This window comes from Anomaloglossus baeobatrachus, chromosome 4 (genome assembly GCF_048569485.1).
Source record: "Anomaloglossus baeobatrachus isolate aAnoBae1 chromosome 4, aAnoBae1.hap1, whole genome shotgun sequence".
NCBI lineage: Eukaryota > Metazoa > Chordata > Amphibia > Anura > Aromobatidae > Anomaloglossus > Anomaloglossus baeobatrachus.
The window spans coordinates 236,072,988-236,096,086 of NC_134356.1; the positions used below are offsets into that span (position 1 = coordinate 236,072,988).

General features: G+C 46.6%; 1 protein-coding gene across 1 annotated transcript in view; it reads left to right on the forward strand.

The window, feature by feature from the left end:
• LOC142302376 (dynein axonemal heavy chain 3-like) overlaps nt 1–23,099 on the forward strand; it is a 2,626,214-nt gene that overhangs the window by 1,213,437 nt on the left and 1,389,678 nt on the right. Inside the window, exon 40 of the mRNA XM_075343433.1 lies at nt 18,952–19,137. Within this exon, the coding sequence (XP_075199548.1) occupies nt 18,952–19,137 (186 nt within the window). The remainder of the gene's footprint in view (nt 1–18,951; nt 19,138–23,099) is intronic.

The following is a 23,099-nucleotide window of genomic DNA, read 5'->3' on the forward strand; positions in this document are numbered from 1 at the left end:
TGTGGCCCAATTTTTGGAAAAAAGGGAGACTCCGCTTGGAGTAACCCTTGCTTGCTGTGTTTTTAAAAGAAGCCAAGATGAACAGAGCTGGGATCAGGAAAGACTTTGCTACCTACCCCGGTGTCATCCTGGGGACGGCTAAGAATAGCGTATTTTTGAATGTGCTTGATGCAAATCAAAACATCCTGTTTGCAACTAGGGCCCAAGTGCTGCCACTGATGGGGTGGGTGTCTGTGTGGCCCAATTTTTGGAAAAAAGGGAGACTCCGCTTGGAGTAACCCTTGCTTACATTGTTTTTAAAAGAAGCCAAGATGAACAAGTCATGGGTCAGCAAAGACTTTGCTACCTACCCCGGTGTCATCCTGGGGACGGCTAAGAATAGCGTATTTTTGAATGTGCTTGATGCAAATCAAAACATCCTGTTTGCAACTAGGGCCCAAGTGCTGCCACTGATGTGGTGGGTGTCTGTGTGGCCCAATTTTTGGAAAAAAGGGAGACTCCGCTTGGAGTAACCCTTGCTTGCTGTGTTTTTAAAAGAAGCCAAGATGAACAGAGCTGGGATCAGGAAAGACTTTGCTACCTACCCCGGTGTCATCCTGTGGACGGCTAAGAATAGCGTATTTTTGAATGTGCTTGATGCAAATCAAAACATCCTGTTTGCAACTAGGGCCCAAGTGCTGCCACTGATGGGGTGGGTGTCTGTGTGGCCCAATTTTTGGAAAAAAGGGAGACTCCGCTTGGAGTAACCCTTGCTTACATTGTTTTTAAAAGAAGCCAAGATGAACAAGTCATGGGTCAGCAAAGACTTTGCTACCTACCCCGGTGTCATCCTGGGGACGGCTAAGAATAGCGTATTTTTGAATGTGCTTGATGCAAATCAAAACATCCTGTTTGCAACTAGGGCCCAAGTGCTGCCACTGATGGGGTGGGTGTCTGTGTGGCCCAATTTTTGGAAAAAAGGGAGACTCCGCTTGGAGTAACCCTTGCTTGCTGTGTTTTTAAAAGAAGCCAAGATGAACAGAGCTGGGATCAGGAAAGACTTTGCTACCTACCCCGGTGTCATCCTGGGGACGGTTAAGAATAGCGTATTTTTGAATGTGCTTGATGCAAATCTAGCTGTGAAGTGTACAACTGGGGCCCAAGTGCTGCCACTGAAGGGGTGGGTGTGTGTGGGGCCCAATTTTTGGAAAAAAGGGAGACTCCGCTTGGAGTAACCCTTGCTTGCTGTGTTTTTAAAAGAAGCCAAGATGAACAGAGCTGGGATCAGGAAAGACTTTGCTACCTACCCCGGTGTCATCCTGGGGACGGATAAGAATGGCGTATTTTTGAATGTGCTTGATGCAAATCTAGCTGTGAAGTGTACAACTGGGGCACAACTGCTGCCACTGAAGGGGTGGGTGTGTGGGGCCCAATTTTTGGAAAAAAGGGAGACTCCGCTTGGAGTCACCTTGCGGTGTTTTACATGACTTTAGAAGGGCGTGCCATGCCTATATCTGTGTGTCCTCCTCTTTTTCCTTGTCCAGCTGTTTTGTTTTCGCATGAGTACATGTCCTTGTCACTTTCCCATGTGTTTGTGTTGTGTTGTGAGTTGTTTGTCACCTTTTGGACACCTTTGAGGGTGTTTTCTAGGTGTTTTACTGTGTTTGTGATTGCCTGCCATTGTTTCCTATGGGCTCGAGTTCGGTTCGTCGAACGTTCGACGAGCCGAACTCGAGCCAGACCCCCCGTTCGGCGAACCGCCTCGAGCCGAACCGGGACCGGTTCGCTCATCTCTAGTTATAACCTGTCAAAGTGACACTGGTCAGAAATGTAAAAAATGGCCAGGTCTTTAAGGTGAAAACAGGCTGGGGGCTGAAGGGGTTAAGGCCCCGTCACACTAAGCAACATCGCTAGCAACATCGCTGCTAACAAACAACTTTTGTGACGTTGCTAGCGATGTTGCTGTGTGTGACATCCAGCAACAACCTGGCCCCTGCTGTGAGGTCGTTGGTTGTTGCTGAATGTCCTGGGCCATTTTTTAGTTGTTGCTGTCCCGCTGTGAAGCACAGATCGCTGTGTGTGACAGCGAGACAGCAACAACTAAATGTGCAGGCAGCAGGAGCCGGCTTCTGCGGAGGCTTGTAACCACAGTAAACATCGGGTAACCAAGAAGCCCTGTCCTTGGTTACCCGATATTTACCTTTGTTACCAGCCTCCGCCGCTCTCACTGTCAGTGCCGGCTCCTGCTCTGTGCACATGTAGCTGCAGGACACATCGGGTTCATTAACCCGATGTGTGCTGTAGCTAGGAGAGCAGGGAGCCAGCGCTAAGCATTGTGCGCTGCTCCCTGCTCTGTGCACATTTAGCTGCAGTACACATCGGGTTAATTAACCCGATGTGTGCTGTAACTAGGAGAGCAAGGAGCCAGCGCTAAGCGGTGTGCGCTGCTCCCTGCTCTCTGCACATGTAGCTGCAGCACACATCGGGTAATTAACCCGATGTGTGCTGTAACTAGGAGAGCAGGGAGCCAGCGCTCAGTGTGCGCTGCTCCCTGCTCGTGTAGCTGCGTGCGCTGGTAACCAAGGTAAATATCGGGTTGGTTACCCGATATTTACCTTAGTTACCAAGCGCAGCATCTTCCACGCGGCGCTGGGGGCTGGTTGCTGGTGAGCTCACCAGCAACTCGTGTAGCGACGCTCCAGCGATCCCTGCCAGGTCAGGTTGCTGGTGGGATCGCTGGAGTGTCGCAGTGTGACATCTCACCAGTAACCTCCTAGCAACTTACCAGCGATCCCCATCGTTGTTGGGATCGCTGGTAAGTTGCTTAGTGTGACTGGACCTTTACAGAAGATATAAAATCTAAAAAAAAAGTCCAAAAGAAATAACAAAGAGCCCTTTTTAAATGTGAATTTGAAACCTGGTTAAAGAAACAAGAGAGAGTAACAATCAATGCATTCAAAATGTGGTGCTGGAGAAGGATGTTATCAATACCATGGATGGCAAAAAGAACAAACAAATCATTTTTGGAACAAATCAAGACAGACATGTTACTCAAAGCAAGGATTACTAAAGGCCACGTCTCACTAAGCAACATCGCTAGCAACATCACTGCTGAGGCACGACTTTTGTGACGTAGCAGCAATGTTGCTAGCGATGTTGCTGTGTGTGACATCCAGCAACAACCTGGCCCCTGCTGTGAGGTTGCTGGTTGTTGCTGAATGTCCTGGACCATTTTTTAGTTGTTGCTGTCCCGCTGTGAAGCACACATCTCTGTGTGTGACAGCAAGAGAGCAACAACTGAATGTGCAGAGAGCAGGGAGCCGGCTTCTGCGGACACTGGTAACAAAGGTAAATATCGGGTAACCAAGAAGCCCTTTCCTTGGTTACTCGATATTTACCTTCGTTACCAGCGTCCGCCGCTCTCACGCTGTCAGTGCCGGCTCCCTGCTCCCTGCACACATAGCCAGATTACATATTGGGTAATTAACCCGATGTGTACTCTGGCTAGGAGTGCAGGGAGCCAGTGCTAAGTGGTGTGCGCTGGTAACCAAGGTAAATATTGGGTTGGTTACCCGATATTTACCTTAGTTACCAAGCGCAGCATCGCTTCCACGCGTCGCTGCTGGCTGGGGGCTGGTCACTGGTTTCTGGTGAGATCTGCCTGTTTGACAGCTCACCAGCAACCCGTGTAGCGAAGCTCCAGCGATCCCTGCCAGGTTAGGTTGCTGGTGGGATCGCTGGAGCGTTGCTTAGTGTGACGGTACCTTAAGCTACGACTTGTCTACTGTGGACACATCATACGAAGAGAGCAATCACATCATGGTCAGAAGGACATTATGGTTCTAAGTATATAAGAAATAAGGCAAAGAGGAAGAGCAGCAACCCGATGGTGTGATACAATCAAGATAATGGCAGAGAAGACCGTGGTGGACCTATCTAGTCTTGCAGAAGATTAATCTTCCTACAGAGAGTTCATCTATGAAGTTGCCATGGCTCAAGATCGAGCTTAAGCCCATTAAATAATAACAAATGTATTTATTTATTTTTTTAATTATGGGCTGTATTAAAGGTACACATATGGTTTGGGCACAATTGTAATAACCATTAAACGTATAAAATAGCATTTATGTCACATGGCACATCATTAAAAATTCCCCCCAAAAAACGCTATTGTAGATTTTTTACACTTTATACACCTTCCCCCAAAAAAGTGATATCATTCTTTAACTAGAGTTGAGCGTGGTTCGTGGTTCGTAGTTCTCCAAATCGCGGTTCGAGTGATTTTGGGGGCTGTTCTAGATCGAACTAGAACTCGAGCTTTTTGCTAAAGCTCGAAAGTTCTGGTTACGTTCGAGAACGGTTCTAGCAGCAAAAAGCCAAGCTAATTCCTAGCTGGCTTTCCGCTGTAATAGTGTAAGTCACTCTGTGACTCACACTATTATGAAATTTCAGCGTATAGTGTGCGGGAACAGCGCATCCAGATCACTGCTGCTGGGATAATGGCGATCGCCATTTTTTTTTTTTTTCCTTGTCTTCCTTCCCTAAGCGCGGGCGTGTAGTGGGGCAGGCCAGCATGTCAGCCAATCCCAGACACACGCATAGCTAAGTGGACTTTTAGCCAGAGAAGCAATGGCATGTGTGATAGGATGTCCATGTCACATGTCCCTGCATTATAAAAACGGGTATCTGCCCATCCGGACGCCATTATCTCTTCTGCGTCTGGGTGTCAGTCACCGCTGGCGTAGCTCCTGTCTCCGATACTGCTGTTTACGCTCTACACACAGCGCTATACAGAATAGGGATAGAAGTTTCTATTAGCCCTTGTAAGGGCTAATAGCAGCAGGCTCAGAGCCATAGGTGACAGTCAGGTACGTGGAAACAGATTTTAACAGCTACAGATAACAGCGTCTGTGTAGCTAAGGTCAGGGACTTCCTCGCTGCATTTCCCCATTAAAAGGGATAGAAAGTGAGGCTTCCTGTCCTGTACACTGACCCACAACACTGTACCCTCCTGCCCTTTGCACACTCAAGCTCATTGTTACTAAGCCATTATACTAGCAAACACTGAGTAAACTTAGTGGCATCCTAAAAGTGGCTGTTGGACTTCCATTAGTGTCCCACTAGTGCAAATCTATTTGCAGCACCACTGCATTGCACACTCAAGCTCATTGTTACTAAGCCATTCTACTAGCAAACACTGAGTAAACTTAGTGGCATCCTAAAAGTGGCTGTTGGACTTCCATTAGTGTCCCACTAGTGCAACTCTATTTGCAGCACCTCTGCATTGCACACTCAAGCTCATTGTTACTAAGCCATTATACTAGCAAACACTGAGTAAACTTAGTGGCATCCTAAAAGTGGCTGTTGGACTTCCATTAGTGTCCCACTAGTGCAACTCTATTTGCAGCACCTCTGTATTGCACACTCAAGCTCATTGTTACTAAGCCATTATACTAGCAAACACTGAGTAAACTTAGTGGCATCCTAAAAGTGGCTGTTGGACTTTTATTAGTGTCCCACTGGTGCAAATCTATTTGCAGCACCACTGCATTGCACACTTAAACTCATTGTTACTAAGCCATTATACTAGCAAACACTGAGGAAACTTAGTGGCATCCTAAAAGTGGCTGTTGGACATCCATTAGTGTCCCACTAGTGCAAATCTATTTGCAGCACCACTGCATTGCGCACTCAAACTCATTGTTACTAAGCCATTATACTAGCAAACTATGCTGCCAGTTTAAGGGCCGTAGTTGCATTGTCAGGGATAGTTATTGTTGTTTATTCTGCTGTTAATAAAGATAGACCACCGCTGCAATCTACACCACCTCTCAATTTTTACTACCACATTTTAAGTGCACAATCTTGTCGCAATCAAAGTGAGTGGCAAAATGACAGATGCTGGTGGAAAGGGGAAGAGGCGTGTTGGAAAAGGAAAAAAAGGGTTTGTCCGTGGGGAAGGTGGCAAAGCTCCATTAACATCTGCTGAAGATAGACCATCTTCCAGCAAAAGTAAGATGTCTACTACTTACCATGGACAATCCAATGTGCTTCTTTTTTTACGGACACGAACAACTGGAACAAAGGTAGATGATGGCCAAAAAAAGAAAATGCTTGAATGGATCTCAAGTTCTCCAACAAGTGCACTCTCCGCCACCTCAACTACCGCATCCAAAAAACACCAGTCCTCTGAGTTGTCATTCCAATCACACATGCTTTCTCCCAGCTCTGAAGTCTTCATCCGCCCTGCACAGTATGGTGGAACTGAGATGACTGAGTCTGCAGAGCTGTTCAGTCACACTATAGCCTGGGAATCAGAGGTCTGCTCCCAAGCTACAGTGAGTACAGACCAGGAAATGGTCTGCAGTGATGCCCAGAACCTTTGTGACTCTGATTCAGGCCGTGAGGACCAAGTTTCTGAGCATAATATTGACCCTTATTCACAAACTGTAACACCTGTTGTTATAGACAATGAGGAACATACTGATGACGATGAGACGCAGATACCAGATTGGGATGACAACTTAAATATTCGTTCACGTCAGGAAGAGGCTCGGTCTGAGGGTGAGGGGAGTGCAAACACAACACTTGATGAGGAAGTTCTAGATCCCACTTACTGTCAACCCACAGTCAGGCACTCGAGTAGGTCAACAGAGGCGGTGGAGGAGGATGCTACTGACGACAAAGTTACCTTGCGTCTTCCTGGACAGAGTAGTAGTACTGGTAGCACGTCTACAAATGCATCCTCAGCCACCACTCTGCCTCTGAGCACTAGTCGGGGGGGGCTCAGCAGGTCACATGCCCTCTAAGCCTTGCCTAGCCTGGACCTTTTTTGACATAGAAAAAGATCGCCCAAATCATGTGATATGTAAAATGTGTCGTGATTCTCTTAGTAGAGGGCAAAACCTCAGGAGTTTGACAACTTCTTCCATGAATCGTCACATGAATAAATATCATAGGTCCCAGTGGGAAGCTCACCGTGCTGCAATGCAGCCTATCGGAGCGAACCATCCACCGCCTGCCCCTTCCAGTGCATCCACGTGCTCTTCATCTTCTAGGACTGTGGGGACAGCTGTCACACCTGGTTTTCCACGCACAACTTCCACCACTGTAACCGCAACAGGCAGTTTGCTTGGTAGGTCGTCATTTGGTTTTTGAAGGGGAAACAAGTGCGTGTGTACAGCTCTCTCAGACATCGATAGCATCAGCGTTGGATGAAGGCAACATCATGTCTACGCCTGCACTTTCTTCACAAACTTGCATTTTTTCACGGACACCCTACTCACCACCGTCTACACACAGCAGCTAGATCTCTGTCCCTCAGATGTGGACAAATAAAAGGCCATTTCCTGCGACCCATGACAAAGCTAAGAGGTTGACTTTATCCCTCCGTAAGCTCTTGGCTACCGAAATGCTGCCTTTCCGCCTGGTGGACACACAGGATTTTAGAGACCTTATGTCTGTCGCTGTGCCCCAGTACCAGATGCCCAGTCGCCACTACTTCTCTAAGAAAGGTGTGCCTGCACTACACCAGCATGTCACACACAACATCACCGCTTCCTTGAGAAACTCTGTGTGTGAACGGAGGCATTTCAACACCGATACTTGGACCAGTAAGTATGGACAGGGACGTTACATGTCGCTGACTGGGCACTGGGTAAGTATGGTGATAGATGGTGAAGGGTCTGCTGCACAAGTCTTGCTGTCCCCACGACTTGTGTGTCAATCCTCTGTCTGTCCAAGTTCCGCCACTGCTTCTGCCTCCTCCACCTCATCTCGGTCCTCCACCTCCGCCCCAAGCCTGCCTGGTCAGGCCACCAGCGTTCTAACTGCGCAGAAGGAATCACGCACTCCTCATTACTATGCTGGCAGCAGAGCGCATTGGCATCAGGCGGTCTTTAGCTTGAAATGTCTTGGAAATAGGAGATACACAGCGGCTGAGTTGTGGGCAGCTCTGGAGACTGAGTTTAATAAATGGTTGTCTCCACTCAACCTGCAGCCTGGTAAGGCCATGTGCGACAATGCTGCAAACCTGGGTGCGGCCCTTCGCCTGGGCAAGGTGACACACGTGCCTTGTAAGGCTCACGTGTTGAACCTTGTTGTCCAGTAATTTTTAACACACTATCCCGGCCTAGATGGCCTTCTGAACAGGGCACGAAAACTGTCTGCTCACTTCCGCCGTTCAACCACCACTGCTGAGCGACTTGCATCGCTCCAGAAGTCTTTCGGCCTGCCGGTTCATCGCCTGAAATGCGATGTGCTGACACGCTGGAATTCGACTCTCCACATGTTACAGCGACTGTGGCAGCACCGTCGATCCCTGGTGCAAGACGTCATGACGTATAGCCTGGGCCAACGAGATGCAGAGGTGGGGCAGATTACCCTGATGGAGTGGTCTCAGATCAAGGACCTATGCACCCTTCTGCACAGTTTCGACATGGTGAAGAATATGTTTAGCGCTGACAATGCCATTATCAGCATGACAATTCCAGTCATTTACATGCTGGAGCACACGCTAAACACTATTCGGAGTCAGGGGGTGGGACAACAGGAAGGGGAGGAACTACAGGAGGATTCATATGCGCAAGAGACAACAACATCACCAAGATCCAGACGTTCATCATCACCAACGCGGCAGGCATGGGACCATGGGAGACAGGGTAGGGCAGGCACATAGTAGCAGGCGAAATGTTGAAGAAGGTGCAGAACATGAAGAAATGGAGAAGGAACTGTCCATGGACATGGAAAACTCAGCGGATGAGGGAGACCTTGGTCAAATTTCTGTTGAAAGAGGTTGGGGGGAGATGTCAGAGGAAGAAAGAACGGTTAGCACCTCTATGCCACAAACACAGCGTGGACTTGATCCACATAGTTTCGCAAGACACATGAGCGCCTTCTTGCTGCACTACCTCCAACATGACCCTCGTATTGTCAAAATTAGAAGTGATGATGACAACTGGCTTGCCACACTATTAGATCCCCGGTACAAGTCCAAATTTTGTGACATAATTCCAGCCATAGAAAGGGACGCACGTATGCAGGAGTATCAGCAGAAGCTGTTACTCGATCTTAGCTCGGCTTTTCCACCAAACAACCGTGGTGCAGGGAGTGAATCTCCCAGTTGTAACTTGACAAACATGGGACGGTTTCGTCATCTTCAACAGTCTACCCGTACTTGTAGCACCGTATCTGGTGCTGGTAACAGCAATTTTATTGAATCTTTTCATAATTTTTTTAGACCCTCCTTTGCAAGGCCACCAGAGACAACAAGTCTGACACATAGTCAACGGCTGGAGAGGATGATACAGGAGTATCTCCAAATGAACATTGATGCCATGACTTTGCAAATGGAGCCTTGCTCATTTTAGGCTTCAAATCTTGAAAAATGGCCAGAGCTCTCCACTTACGCCTTGGAGATTTTGTCGTGTCCAGCTGCCAGCGTTGTCTCTGAACGTGTCTTCAGTGCTGCTGGGTGTGTGCTGACAGACAAGCGCAAGCGTCTGTCCAGTGACAATGTGGACAGACTAACATTCATCAAAATGAACAAGTCATGGATCCACAAGGAATTTACTACCCCTGTGTCATCCTGGGGAGAGTAAATGCTTGTGGATTTTGAATGTGCTTGATGCAAATCTAGCTGTGAAGTGTACAACTGGGGCACAAGTGCTGCCACTGAAGGGGTGGGTGTGTGTGGGGCCCAATTTTTGGAAAAAAGGGAGACTCCGCTTGGAGTAACCCTTGCTTGCTGTGTTTTTTAAAAGGAGCCAAGATCAACAAGTCATGGTTCAGCAAAGACTTTGCTACCTACCCCGGGGTCATCCTGGGGACGGTTAAGGATGGCGTATTTTTGAATGTGCTTGATGCAAATCTATCTGTGAAGTGTACAACTGGGGCACAAGAGCTGCCACTGAAGGGGTGGGTGTCTGTGTGGCCTAATTTTTGGAACAAAGGGAGACTCCGCTTGGAGTCACCTTGCGGTGTTTTACATGATTTTAGAAGGGCGTGCCATGCCTATATCTGTGTCTCCTCCTCTTTTTCCTTGTCCAGCTCTTTTGTTTTCGCATGAGTATATGTCCTTGTCACTTTCCCATGTGTTTGTGTTGTGTTGTGAGTTTTTTGTCACCTTTTGGACACCTTTGAGGGTGTTTTGTAGGTGTTTTTATGTGTTTGTGATTGCCTCCCATTGTTTCCTATGCGGTTCGAGTGGTTCACCGAACCGAACTCCAACGAGACCTCTGTTCGGCGAACCGAACTCGAGCCGAACCGCGACCGGTTCGCTCATCTCTATCTTTAACTACATTTTCTGCACTCTATAAATTTGCAGATAGAAACTAGAGTTCTCTATAAAAAAAATCAACTCTTCATACAGCTGTGTTGACAGAAAAATAAAAAAGTTATGATTTTAAGAATGCAGCAACTCAAAATATATATATTTTTTTTCATAAGAAGAGGCTTTTATTGTGCTAAAGTACCAACAAAGTATACTTATATGTTTTATCTGTATAACCTCTACAATTAGACCACTATTTTTCTGCAATTTTTTTTAAATACTTATTTTCAGGAGTTTACAGAAGTCACTGCAAAATGACAGCTAAGATCTTTTTTCTTTTCGTTTTTATTGTGTCTCATTTCTAGATTTAAAAAGTGACTGTCATTTGAAGTGACTCTCCGGAATAGGCTGTGTTTTTATGTATATGATGACATGGGAAATAAAGACGGGTATTATTTCTGGCCATGCAATGACTTATATTGATACATTTTTAGTAGTTTTCTTGTATGTTAGAACAGGATAGTATATTTGAACAGCAGTATTGATGGATAGAACTGGGGTAAGATGCGGCAAAATTATTAAGACATGTGGACCTCTTAATGAATTAGGCATAGCTTTCAGCTGACATGCTCCAACACAACAAATGTACTCCAGCCGGAAAACTGGGGAAAGGTTCTCATGCATTAGTGCCCGGGTGTCTTTTTTGCCTCCAAAAGTGCCCAATTAAAGAAGTGAAAATAAAAAAAAAACATCCATGGTATATATTTTTAAAATTTCTAATGGGTGAAGAAAATATTACTTTTAGAACCTATAGGTCATGAGCGATAAATGGATTAATTGAAATTCAAATTCACTGGCATTGCTGAATTTTCACTTAAAATTTGATTTGCGGAGAAGAAAGTTAAAAAGACTTTTAATTGCCTGGAAAATATATACAGAACACTGTAAGTTTCCCCTGTAGTCAATTGAACTTGTTTTAAGCTTTGTAATGCAAACACAGCCTTTTTACTTTCCCAATGAATTAACCTATCTGGCTAGGGGAAAATAATTTGTATACAGAGGCATATTTAATAAAACCCTGCAGTTTCCGACTTTTTGAGCTTATAAGATTGTAAAATAGTCCAAAAATTATCCATTTGATGGGGGGCCAGATCTATGTATTGATACTGGTTATATAAAGGTGGTGCAAATGTCGAGGGCGGGGAGGAGGGTGACAGCACCGCGCTCACCCCTCTGCTCGGGTCCGGCTGCTGCTGCTCAGTGGTGGCTCGAGCTGTGGGCCGGATCCCGGGGGTTCTCGAGCGGCACTCCTCGCCCGTGAGTGAAAGGGGGTTGTTGGGTGTGGGGATTGTTTATTGTCCGTGACGCCACCCACGGTTCTGGTGATTTCACCACCGCTGCTCTATAGGCCCGGGAACGATGGTGTGTAGCAGCGAGATGTTGGGTTGCCCCTCCGTGGGTAGGGGTTGGTGATCCCGGGGCCCAGTGATGGTGTGGAAGGTGCAGAGCCTGGTGGGCGCAGGGACGCGGGGGCAGCGCTGTGCCTTGCGGCACTGTGGTACTCACTCAGCCTGAGAAACTGACACAGTTCTTAGTAAAACACTCGGCTGGATGGACGGATACCCTCAGACAGCTGCGGTTGTTGTTTCTCCCCTGACCCAGTTTGATGGTGTAAGTCCTTTCTTCCACTTCCGTGCACCCTTCTCCTGCACTCCGGCTTCCAGCTGGCTCCCCGGTTCCGTACCGGTGGGCCACTGCCCAGCCCCGGCTACCTTCGGTTCCACCAGCTGTCTCCCCGGCTCCCTGCAGACGGCACTTAGCGTCTGCCGGACTTTCTGTACGAGGCCCTAGGCTCCAACCTAGGCCCCTGGCTCCATCTGCCTCTCTGCAGACCTTCACTCTTCCTCTCCTAGGACTAGACTGGGCTTGTTTCCTGCCTCAAGCCAGCTCACTCCTGGGTGGGCGTCTCCATCTCCTGACTCTGCCCACCTGGTGTGTCAGTCTGAGCCCGAGGCAGAAAGCAGGTCACTTTGGGGATGTCTGCTGTGAACTGCTGGGGGTGGGGGTGTGTGTGTGTGTTGTTACCTGTATCCCCTGGCTTGTCCAGGGCGACACATTCCCCCTTAGCAAAATGCAGACCGTCCTCGGGCTGCCCGTCCATCACCGGTTTTATTTTCCTTTTAAACTGCAAAAGATTAAAACATTAACACAGCATTTTTCAACCCTCCCAAAACGGGATGCACATTACTTTAATGTTGCAATAACAGTCAAACACTTTTAATAATAACTGTGTAACGGGTCCTTCAGTCACCCACCCAAACAACCTAGCCTTGGTGCTGCCCCTAAAGCCCAGGCAGCACCCCTTGACCCCAGTCCAGGAACGGCTCCAGATTGGTCAACGGGACCGGTACTTCGCTGCCGTTGCGGCCGGGCGGACTGCCGGAGCCGTCGTCATCTCCGTCGCGGCCGGGCGGACTGCTGGGGCCGGTGGCAGGGCGGTGACATAGGTGAGGCCTGGGTACCCCAGGTCTGGGTCCTCCCCCACAGACGCTGCGGGCTCCGCTACCGGTAACAGGGGTAACAGCTCGGTGCATCGCTGCGGCGGCCTCTTCCAGGAACCAAATGCTGGCAGAGTCCTGGCGTCCCTGCTTCCACAGCCGCGGTTCACATGCGGCCGGACGCCATCCCGTCCCCCTTAGCTTCTTTTTAGCACTTCCTTCTTCAGGGGGCGGGGCCCCACTTTCGCGCCTTTCCTGCTCGGGGAAGACGCTCGAGCGGGAAATTTTCGAGCCCAAGATGGCGGTTTTACAAAATTTTCGGCCGGACACCTCCGGCAGTAACAAGGCGCACCTCTACCAAACGGCAGAGCGGTAGGATCCTGTTCGTGACGCCAAATTGTCGTGGGCGGGGAGGAGGGTGACAGCACCGCGCTCACCCCTCTGCTCGAGTCCGGCTGCTGCTGCTCAGTGGTGGCTCGAGCTGTGGGCCGGATCCCGGGGGTTCTCGAGCGGCACTCCTAGCCCGTGAGTGAAAGGGGGTTGTTGGGTGTGGGGATTGTTTATTGTCCGTGACGCCACCCACGGTTGTGGTGATTTCACCACCGCTGCTCTATAGGCCCGGGAACGATGGTGTGTAGCAGCGAGATGTTGGGTTGCCCCTCCGTGGGTAGGGGTTGGTGATCCCGGGGCCCAGTGATGGTGTGGAAGGTGCAGAGCCTGGTGGGCGCAGGGACGCGGGGGCAGCGCTGTGCCTTGCGGCACTGTGGTACTCACTCAGCCTGAGACACTGACACAGTTCTTAGTAAAACACTCGGCTGGATGGACGGATACCCTCAGACGGCTGCGGTTGTTGTTTCTCCCCTGACCCAGTTTGATGGTGTAAGTCCTTTCTTCCACTTCCGTGCACCCTTCTCCTGCACTCCGGCTCCAGCTGGCTCCCCGGTTCCGTACCGGTGGGCCACTGCCCAGCCCCGGCTACCTTCGGTTCCACCAGCTGTCTCCCCGGCTCCCTGCAGACGGCACTTAGCGTCTGCCGGACTTTCTGTACGAGGCCCTAGGCTCCAACCTAGGCCCCTGGCTCCGTCTGCCTCTCTGCAGACCTTCACTCTTCCTCTCCTAGGACTAGACTGGGCTTGTTTCCTGCCTCAAGCCAGCTCACTCCTGGGTGGGCGTCTCCATCTCCTGACTCCGCCCACCTGGTGTGTCAGTCTGAGCCCGAGGCAGAAAGCAGGTCACTTTGGGGATGTCTGCTGTGAACTGCTGGGGGTGGGTGTGTGTGTGTGTGTTGTTACCTGTGTCCCCTGGCTTGTCCAGGGCGACACACAAACAAAACAAGCTGTGGCATTTTCATAAATTTGGTTGTAACAATTATCTCTGGAGTCAAAAAGCTTTGCATTTTGTTAAATGAACACGTGGTGGTATAATGAAATGCAAAGTATGTAAAATAAATTGGGACACGTCATAGTGCAAGTCTGTTTTGGCACATCTATAATTTGTCAAACTTGAGACACATGCTGCATTAGTATTAAAGGGAATCTGTCAGGAGTAGTGATGAGTGGCCCAGTGGATGTTCGTGGAAAGATGGCTTTAAAAAAAAAGTTTGGTTAGAGAGTCGAACTTGATCCAGGACACCAAACCCCATATGAGTCAATGAATGAAGACCCAAACTTGTGTACTATAAAATGGGCTAGGAGGCTGCAAAAGGAAGTAAAATCCTAGCAATAGCAGGACATTTTCCCTGCAAATAAATATGAATAGTGAAATGATTTAAATGAGTTCTGTAACCATAGATATCATAGTTATATAGAAAGTAATTTAATAAGCTCAAAAATTTAAGAGTGCCCCCACAGAGACTGATTTCAGAGTTCCCCCACAGAGCAACAATTCTCCAAAAGGCCTCTACAGACCCTGTTTTCCCAGTTCTCCCACATAGTCAAGATTGCTCAAATTCCCCCAAAGAGCAGCAATTCTCAAAAAGTCCCCTACAGGGCATGTATTCTCATTTCAACCACACAGTCAAGATTGTTAGTATTCCAGCACAGAGCAACAATTCTCAAAAAGGTCCCTATACAGTATGTTTTTCCAGTTCACCCACACATTCTAGATAGTTAGATTTCTCCTGCAGAAAAACCATTTCCATAAAGGCCACTACACAACCTGTTTTCTCAGTTCACCCAAGAGCGTTACATTTCCCCTACAGAGCAACAATTCTCTAAAAGACCCATACAGAGTCTGTTTTCACATCTCACCGACAGTCAAGATTGTTAGAGTTCCCCCACAGAACAGTAATTTAAAAAAATGACCCCACAGAAACCGTCGACAGCACCTGCATGGTCTGTGATTTTTCCCCCAAACAAAAGATTTTCAGAAAAACCTGCTGTTGTTTCCCTCTGGCCATGCTGAAGTTGTTTGTGTAGGTGTTATGTTTATCAGATAAGGAAGAGGAGGTGCAGAAAGCAGAGTAGTAGAAGGAGGCAACATGGATAGAAAAACATTTAGCATTTCTCGCTGTGGTAGGACATGGGCAAAAACGATTTCCTCCTCATGCACAGCTGACACTACATTAACCCCTATGGAGCCTGTTTTAAGAGTTGACCCACATAGCCAGGTTTATTCGAGTTCCCTCACAGAGCAACAATTTTCAAAAAGGCCCCTCCAGAGTATGTTTTCAAATTCACCTTCACAGTCAAGATTGTAAGCATTCCCCTACAGAAGAACATTTTAAAAAAAAAACCATTACAGAGCCAGTCTACAGCTCCTACACGGTGTGTGATTTTTCCCTCAAACAGGTGAGTCTCAGAGCAGTCTTCTATCACTTCCCCTTGGCTGTGCTGAAGTTGGTTGTGCAGGTGTTACTCTGACCGTATGAGGAGATGGTGGAAGTGGAGTAGTAGAAGTAGGCAACATGGACAGAGACGCATTCAGCAATCTGCCATGGTGGTAGCACATGTGCCAAAAGGTTTTCTGCCTCAGGTGCATTCAACACTTACATTAACCCCTACAGAGATGTTTTAAGACTTGACCCACAAAGCCAATATTGACAGAGTTCTATAATGAGCAACAAGTTTAACAAAAGGTTACAATATAGCTTGTTTTAAAAATTGACTCACACAGCCAAGGTTAGCAGAGTTCCCTCATGGAGCAAACATTTGCAAAAAGGCTGCTACACAGCCTATTTGTTCAGTAGACCTACACAGCCAAGAATGGCACACTTCCTCCACAGAGTAACAAGTTTATCAAAAGGCCCTTACATAGCTTGTTTTCTCAGCTGACTTGTACAAACAAGATTAGCAACGTTCAACCGCAGAACATTTTTTGTAAAGGCCCTACAAAGCCTGTTTTCATAGTTCCCCCTACAGAATAAAAAAAATAAACTCTAGTACCATACACTACAGCTGATGCAGTTAAAAAGCTTGTAGTTGTATTTGGGATCAAGCTGTGGTTCACCAGCTAGCCTTGCTAATGCCAATCTCACCCACTTTCCTGGGGGTTCAAAGCATTTATTTTGAAAACAATAATGTTCAAAGCAGTCAGCAACAGCTGAATTGTACAGCAAAGAATAATGAAATAGGATTCTGTTTCTATTTTGTTTATTATCGGTACTGGGCTTATGATTAAAAGAGGAGTGAGTGGAAGCCAAAGTGAAAGAATGTGAAACAAGAACCCATCACTCAGTAGCTGGAGACTTGTGGACACATACTGGACTATTCCATCTTGTTGTTGAAACGTTCCTCCTGCTAATATGGAGCATATCAGATAATGCTGATGGATAATGTGTTCTATTTGGGCACGTTGCAGACACAGCTCGACCATGTTCTTCCCTTCCTAATCCTACCGTGCGCCCAAACAGTAGATTTCCACCACAAGTTGGATATCAGCGTACTCAGGAGAAATTTCACAACAAATTGTATGGTGCATTTCTTTTGTTACTCTTGTGAAAATGCTAACTTTGAGGCTAAAGTAAAATTTTTGTAAGGAAAAAGTAAAATTTGCATTTTTTCCTTCAGGTGAAATAGATCTTTTTACCGTGTTAGCCAGTAGAGATAAAAAAAAACAATAGTTTAAAAGAACTGAGAATCCTCAGTGGTTGATACCTTTTAATGGCTAACTGAAAAGATGGTAATAATAGCAAGCTTCCAAGACTACTCAGGTCTGAGACCTGAGTAGTCTCGAAAGCTTGCTATATATTATCTTTTTCGCTAGCTATTCAAAGGTATCAACCACTGATGACTCTCAGTTCTGTTAAACAATTTTTTTATTTTTTCCTTCCACATTGCTTTACTTGCTGTGTAGCCCCTAAAAGGTTAATAAACTTCTTTGGTGTGATTGTGTGTACTATTCGGCGTTTAGAATGGTGTCACTTTTTTGTATTTTCTGTCACCTAGGCCTCTCAAAATAACTTCAAATGTAATGTGGTCCCTAAAAAATGGTTTTGTAAATTTTTGGGGTAAAATTAGGAATTGATGATTAACTTTGAACCCTTCTAACATCCTAACAAAAAAAAGGATGTTTCAAAAATTGCACCAATGTAAAGTAGACTTGTGGAAATATTACTTATTAACTATTTTGTGTCACATACAGTATCTCTCTAGTTTAAGAGCATAAAAATTCAAAGTTTGAAAATTGCAAAATTTTCACCAAATTTCTGATATTTTCACAAAGAAACAAAAAATATTGTCCTAAATTTACGACTATCATGAAGTACAATATGTCTAAAAAGACCAGTCACAAAATCACAGGGATCCATTAAAGCATTCCAAACTGATAACCTCATAAATTGAAACTGGTCAGAATTGAAAAAAATTGCCTGGTCATGAAGGTAGAGACAGGCTCAGGGGTGAATGGGTTTAAAGGGCAGGCTTGTGCTGTATTAGCATTTTTGACAATCATGTGAACCCTGACTTACATTTATTGTTGATATGATAGTTTTCTGGGGTTGGTTAGGAGTGACTAGTAACATATTTTGGAAAATGACTTAAACGTTTTATTTGTGTATAAAAACTGTGCTAAAACAGAATATGGCATTGGCAATGGTTGTGCAACCTTGAAAGAAAACTACCCATACTATGGCAAAAACTTTGTGAGCCATTAGCTTCAGTACCACTGGCATTCCTGGCAGCAATCATCAAAGCATTAGTAGTACCAAATTCAGGTCACAATTGGCTTTTTTGTATCTGGCAAGAACATCAGTGGTCAGGAAAAAGAGGATGTAATAAAATATATCTCAAAGCTTATCAATGCTATGGTACAAGACCTGTGAAACAGACATTGATGCCAAGGAGACCCTGTCATCAAAGGATCAGGGTGTCAGCAATGCAAGTACAGGTAATATGTGGCTAAAAGATCCTCTGAGGTAAAATTTGCTCATTATTATGTTGTCATGTGATGTTAGTGGAGACTCAACAGCATTTAAAAGACCTGATCGCATTGGTGGAAAGTCAAACATACAAGCGTGTCATGTGTAGAAATTCTCTGCATGTTGCCACCATATTATTCTTTGACAGTCTGCAAGGTCTGTAAAAAGAAAATAATAATAATAATAATAATAATAATAGACATCCCAGCATGCATAGACTAGAACGTACGACACTCTATCAGCTCATGTAGTGACATCACACAATCAAATTTGCACTAGAAAAAAATCAGTGTTAGATTAAAGACAACAGCACTGAGTCAAGGGTTGTTGAACTCAGGGAAGAGACGCTGGAGACTCACTGCACAAGTGAGTTGACACAGTCAGTTTTGTCCGATGAGCAACACAGTCATCTGTGACTGTGCTGGATGAAGTGAGTTGTGCATCTTTCTCTGAGCAGTGATGCATGCGATTATTTCAATATAGAAGATGGCAGGTGACGTGAAGGAGTAGCACTTCACATGACATGCCGGTGAGCAGTGAAACTAGGTGTAGAATAAAGCATTCGCCAATAGTACACACAATCAAATCACCAGATATGCACTTATGTGAAGGACCTACACCACTTATGAGAAGTGCTGAGGTGCTTGGACCAGTTGGGCCCACCAAAAGATTCCCCGGTCATCCAATGGGCCAGTCTGACCCTGCTTGTCCCTGGGAAAGTTTGCAACTCAACTTCCTCCTTTGTCGTTATAGTGGAGGTGGCATATTTTTCCCTTATCTATCTATCTAAATAAATATATTCTCCATTGAATATATTCCACATTCAATGCTATTTTGTATCACTTTAGCTCTACAAAGCTAAGCATGGAAAATGAAGATGGAATCATTGAAGTTTCAGAGGACTCTGAATCTCCAAGCTTTTACTCAATTAGTAAGAAAACAGATGAGGAGGTCAAACATATGATCATGGCTTATGGTTTATTTTCGGTTATATGGTCTGTTGGTGGAAGTCTTCACTTAGATTCTAAACAAAGGTAAGAAATATTATTTATATTGATTATGTGATTGTTAGCTATCAGCATCAATGAGACTATACCATTATTAGAAGACAATTTGTGTTTTTATGCAGTAGTAGACTCAATGGCAGAACTAGAGGCTGAGGCGCCCCAATGCAAAGTTTGAGCCTGGGCACCCCCACACATATTGGTCAGATGTATGGGCTATTGTAGCATTCTAAATCCTATAAAGACATATGAGTTGACTAGCTTCTCACCCTTCATTGTGTAGTAATGACCCCCATCCAGTACTAATGTTCCCCATTTATAGCCACTTCATGGTAAGTATATCCCCCATCCTGGTAAATATGTTCCCCAACAAATATATGTCTCCATCATGGTTTTATCCTGGTATATACGGCCCCATCCTGGTATATTTGTCCCCATCGTGGCTCCATCCTGATATACAGTATATGTCCCCATCATGGCTGCATCCTGGTGTATATGTTTAAATCTTGGCCACATCCTAGTATATATCCACATAATAGCCCCATCTTGGTATTTATGACATCATCATAGCCACATCCTGGTATATGTATCCATCCTGGCATATGTCCCATCCTGGCCACATCCTGGTACATATGATCACCCAGCATGCTGCACACAGTTAAAAAAATAATTATACTTCCATTCTGTTCACTCCCCTGTGTCTTTCGATGATGCTGGCATGCTGGCAACTTACAGCATCAAGTAAGTGGAGCAGCGTATGACCTCACTGTCATGTGTGTCTACTTACACAGCCATCAGCTGCTGTCACTACTCCACACACCAGGGATTTCATGTGTAGGGAGCAGTGAATATCCTTTTTCTTTAGGAAGCTGGCTTCTGGGTGGTCATGTGCTGCAGTTAAAGAGCATGAATATTCACTGCTCCCTATTCTGATAATCCTGCTTACCTCTCAGTATCAGCTTCAGTGCAAAGAGGTGGGTGGGAGTATGATCGTGGGGGACAGTGAATATTCCTATCCTTAATGGCGGCCGGCACATTGCAGTGCAGTGACCTGACAGGTCTCTGTCCTACAATGCATTTCAGCTGGATGCATGCCCTCAGACACACATCCAGCTGAAGCAGGCACTTGGGTCGGAGAGATCCCATATGCTCAGACCCGGTTGTGGGTGCGATCCCTGTCACCGTGATCATTATGCCCCTGAGTAGAGTCCACTGTATGTACAGGCTTTTTCATAAAAGCAAAAAACTGCTTTGCTGGTCATTTTCTGCACCTTCCTTTCCAGATAAAGCAGCATACATATCTTGGTATCAAAGAAGCATAAAAAAAAAATATACACATATTTGGAATTGCAGCGTTCTGAAACTCCCGATCTATCAAAATATAAAATCAATTAATCTGATTGGTAAATGGCATAGCGGCAATAAAATTACAAACGCCAAAATTACGTTTTTTTGGTCTCTGCAAGTGTTACGCAAAATGCAAAAACAGGCGATCAAAACGTAGCATCTGCGCAAAAATGGTACCATTAAAAATGTCAGCTCGAGATGCAAAAAATAAGCCATTACTGAGCCATAGGTCCCAAAAAATAAGAACGCTACGGGTTTCGGAAAGTGGTGCAAAACGTACGCCACTTTTATTATACGAGCTTGTGATTTTTTTTTAACCCCTTAGATACAAGTAAACGTATACATGTTTGGTGTCTACAAACTCGCACCGACCTCAGGCATCACAATGATACATCAGTTTTACCATATAGTGAACACTGTGAATAAAACATCCCAAAAACTATTGTGCGATCACACTTTTTTTGCAGTTTTTCCACACTTGGAATTTTTTTGCTGTTTTCCAGTACACTACATGGTAAAATGTATGGTTTCATTTAAAAGTACAACTTGTCCTGCAAAACAAGCCCTCATATGGCAAAATTGACAGAAAAATAAAAAAGTTACGGCTTTCGGAAGAAGGGGCGCAAAAAACAAAAACGCAAAAGCGGAAAATGCTCTGGGGTTAAAGGGGTTAAAGGACACTGCAGGGGACAATGTTGTCAGTGTATTAAGCCACTTTTACAGACTGATAATAAAACATATCAAACTGAAGTTAGCATGGATTTGACAGGAAAAAATGTTAAAAAAAATGTTCCTTTATAACTACATAAAACAAATTTAAAAAGAGAGAAAAAACATCTTCTCCACCCCTTAGGCTATGCTTTTCCATATGCAGTTTTGCACTTATGTATTGCTTTTAATAATGAAAAATACTACAAAAAAGAATTGACATGCTCATTCTTTGAAAAATGCTGCAGTTTTCCATTTGAGTGGGGGGGGGAGGGAGTTGTGTGCCTGAGATATCTGAAATTTTTTCCCATTTGCAAGGAATGAGACACTTGGGGCGGCTTTGCACGTTGCGACATTGCAAGCCGATGCTGCGATGTCGCACGCGATAGTCCCCGCCCCCGTCGCAGCAGCGATATCTTGTGATTGCTGGCATAGCGAACATTATCGCTACGCCAGCTTCACATGCACTCACCTGTCCTGCGACATCGCTCTAGCCGGCGTCCCGCCTCCTTCCTAAGGACAGAGCGACGTCACACGGCAGGCGGCCAATCAAAGCGGAGGGGCAGAGATGAGCAGGATGTAAACATCCCGCCCACCTTCTTCCTTCTGTATAGCCGCCGGTGGCAGGTGTTAGGTCCGGGTGATGGTGGATCCTCTGGGCCGTGCACCAGACTCCCCCAGTGAGGCAACCTGGAGCTAACCCCTATACAGGGACTGTCCGGTCACCCCACCAGAGGGCCTAGGTACCTAGGTACACGGTAGCCGGAGTACTAGCGGGACCGGGATAGCGTCCCTCAGGGAACGGGTAGAACGGAGTCTTTAGAGCCACAGAGTTCTTGGAGACAATTAAGGGAGTCTGGTACGGGTGCTGGTTAGGAAGCTCAGACGGGATCCGGGTTAGCTGGATGTGACGGGGAGGCAGCCGGGTGAAGCCGGGGATCACAGACAGGCACAGGCAGATGTAACGGTGGTGGGATTCCCCGCTGACAGACACCGGAGGACCTCTTGGCAAACCCGGATTCAGGAGCCGGTTACGGAGGCAGAGCAGACTCTACGAAAGAGACAGAGTTAGCACAGGCAAGGCACATGGGGACCTGGACTCCTAGCTTGCAGAACTTGACGAACAGGCGACGCCCTCCAGGCAGGGAGCTCCTAATATACCAGACCCTGACTGATGCAATATCCTGTTAGGGAGTGCAGGGCCTTTAAGAGGAAGTCAGTGACCGCGCGCGCGCCCTAATGCACATGCGTGACGCCCGGGTGCCGGAGGCCAGAGCAGGGAGCGGTGCCGAGGAGGACATGTGGCTGGAGGCAGGAGACCCGGGGACAGGAGCGGTGAGTGAGAAACGACGTCGGGACCCGGGGAGCGTGACAGTACCCCCCCAGGCCCCCCTCCCCGCAACCGGGACAGAAAGGCACGAATCAGAGGAGTACCCACATTCTCCCGGGGTTCCCAGGACCTATCCTCGGGACCATAACCTGCCCAATCGACCAGGAAGTACTGCCGTCCCCTGACGGTCTTCATGGCCACGATATCTCTTACCGCATAGATGTCATCATCGGCTATGGGAGGAGGAGGACAGGCATCAGAGGAGAAGGGACCGAGGACAACAGGTTTCAGCAAGGACACATGGAAGGAGTTGGGTATCCGCATGGAGGGCGGTAGCTGCAACTTGTAGGACACCTCGTTGATCTTCCTGAGGACCTTGAAGGGACCGATGTACCGCGGACCCAGCTTGTACGAAGGAATCTTGAGTCAGACGTACTTGGAGGCAAGCCAGACCAGGTCCCCAGGAGAGAAGCAAGGAGGATCAAGACGTCTCTTGTCCGCATGTTTCTTCATTCGTGCAGCAGCATGTCCCAGTGAGGTCTTGACTGAGGCCCATATAGCGGAGAAGTCTCTGGCCAGGGCATCTGCTGCAGGTACATCGGAAGCT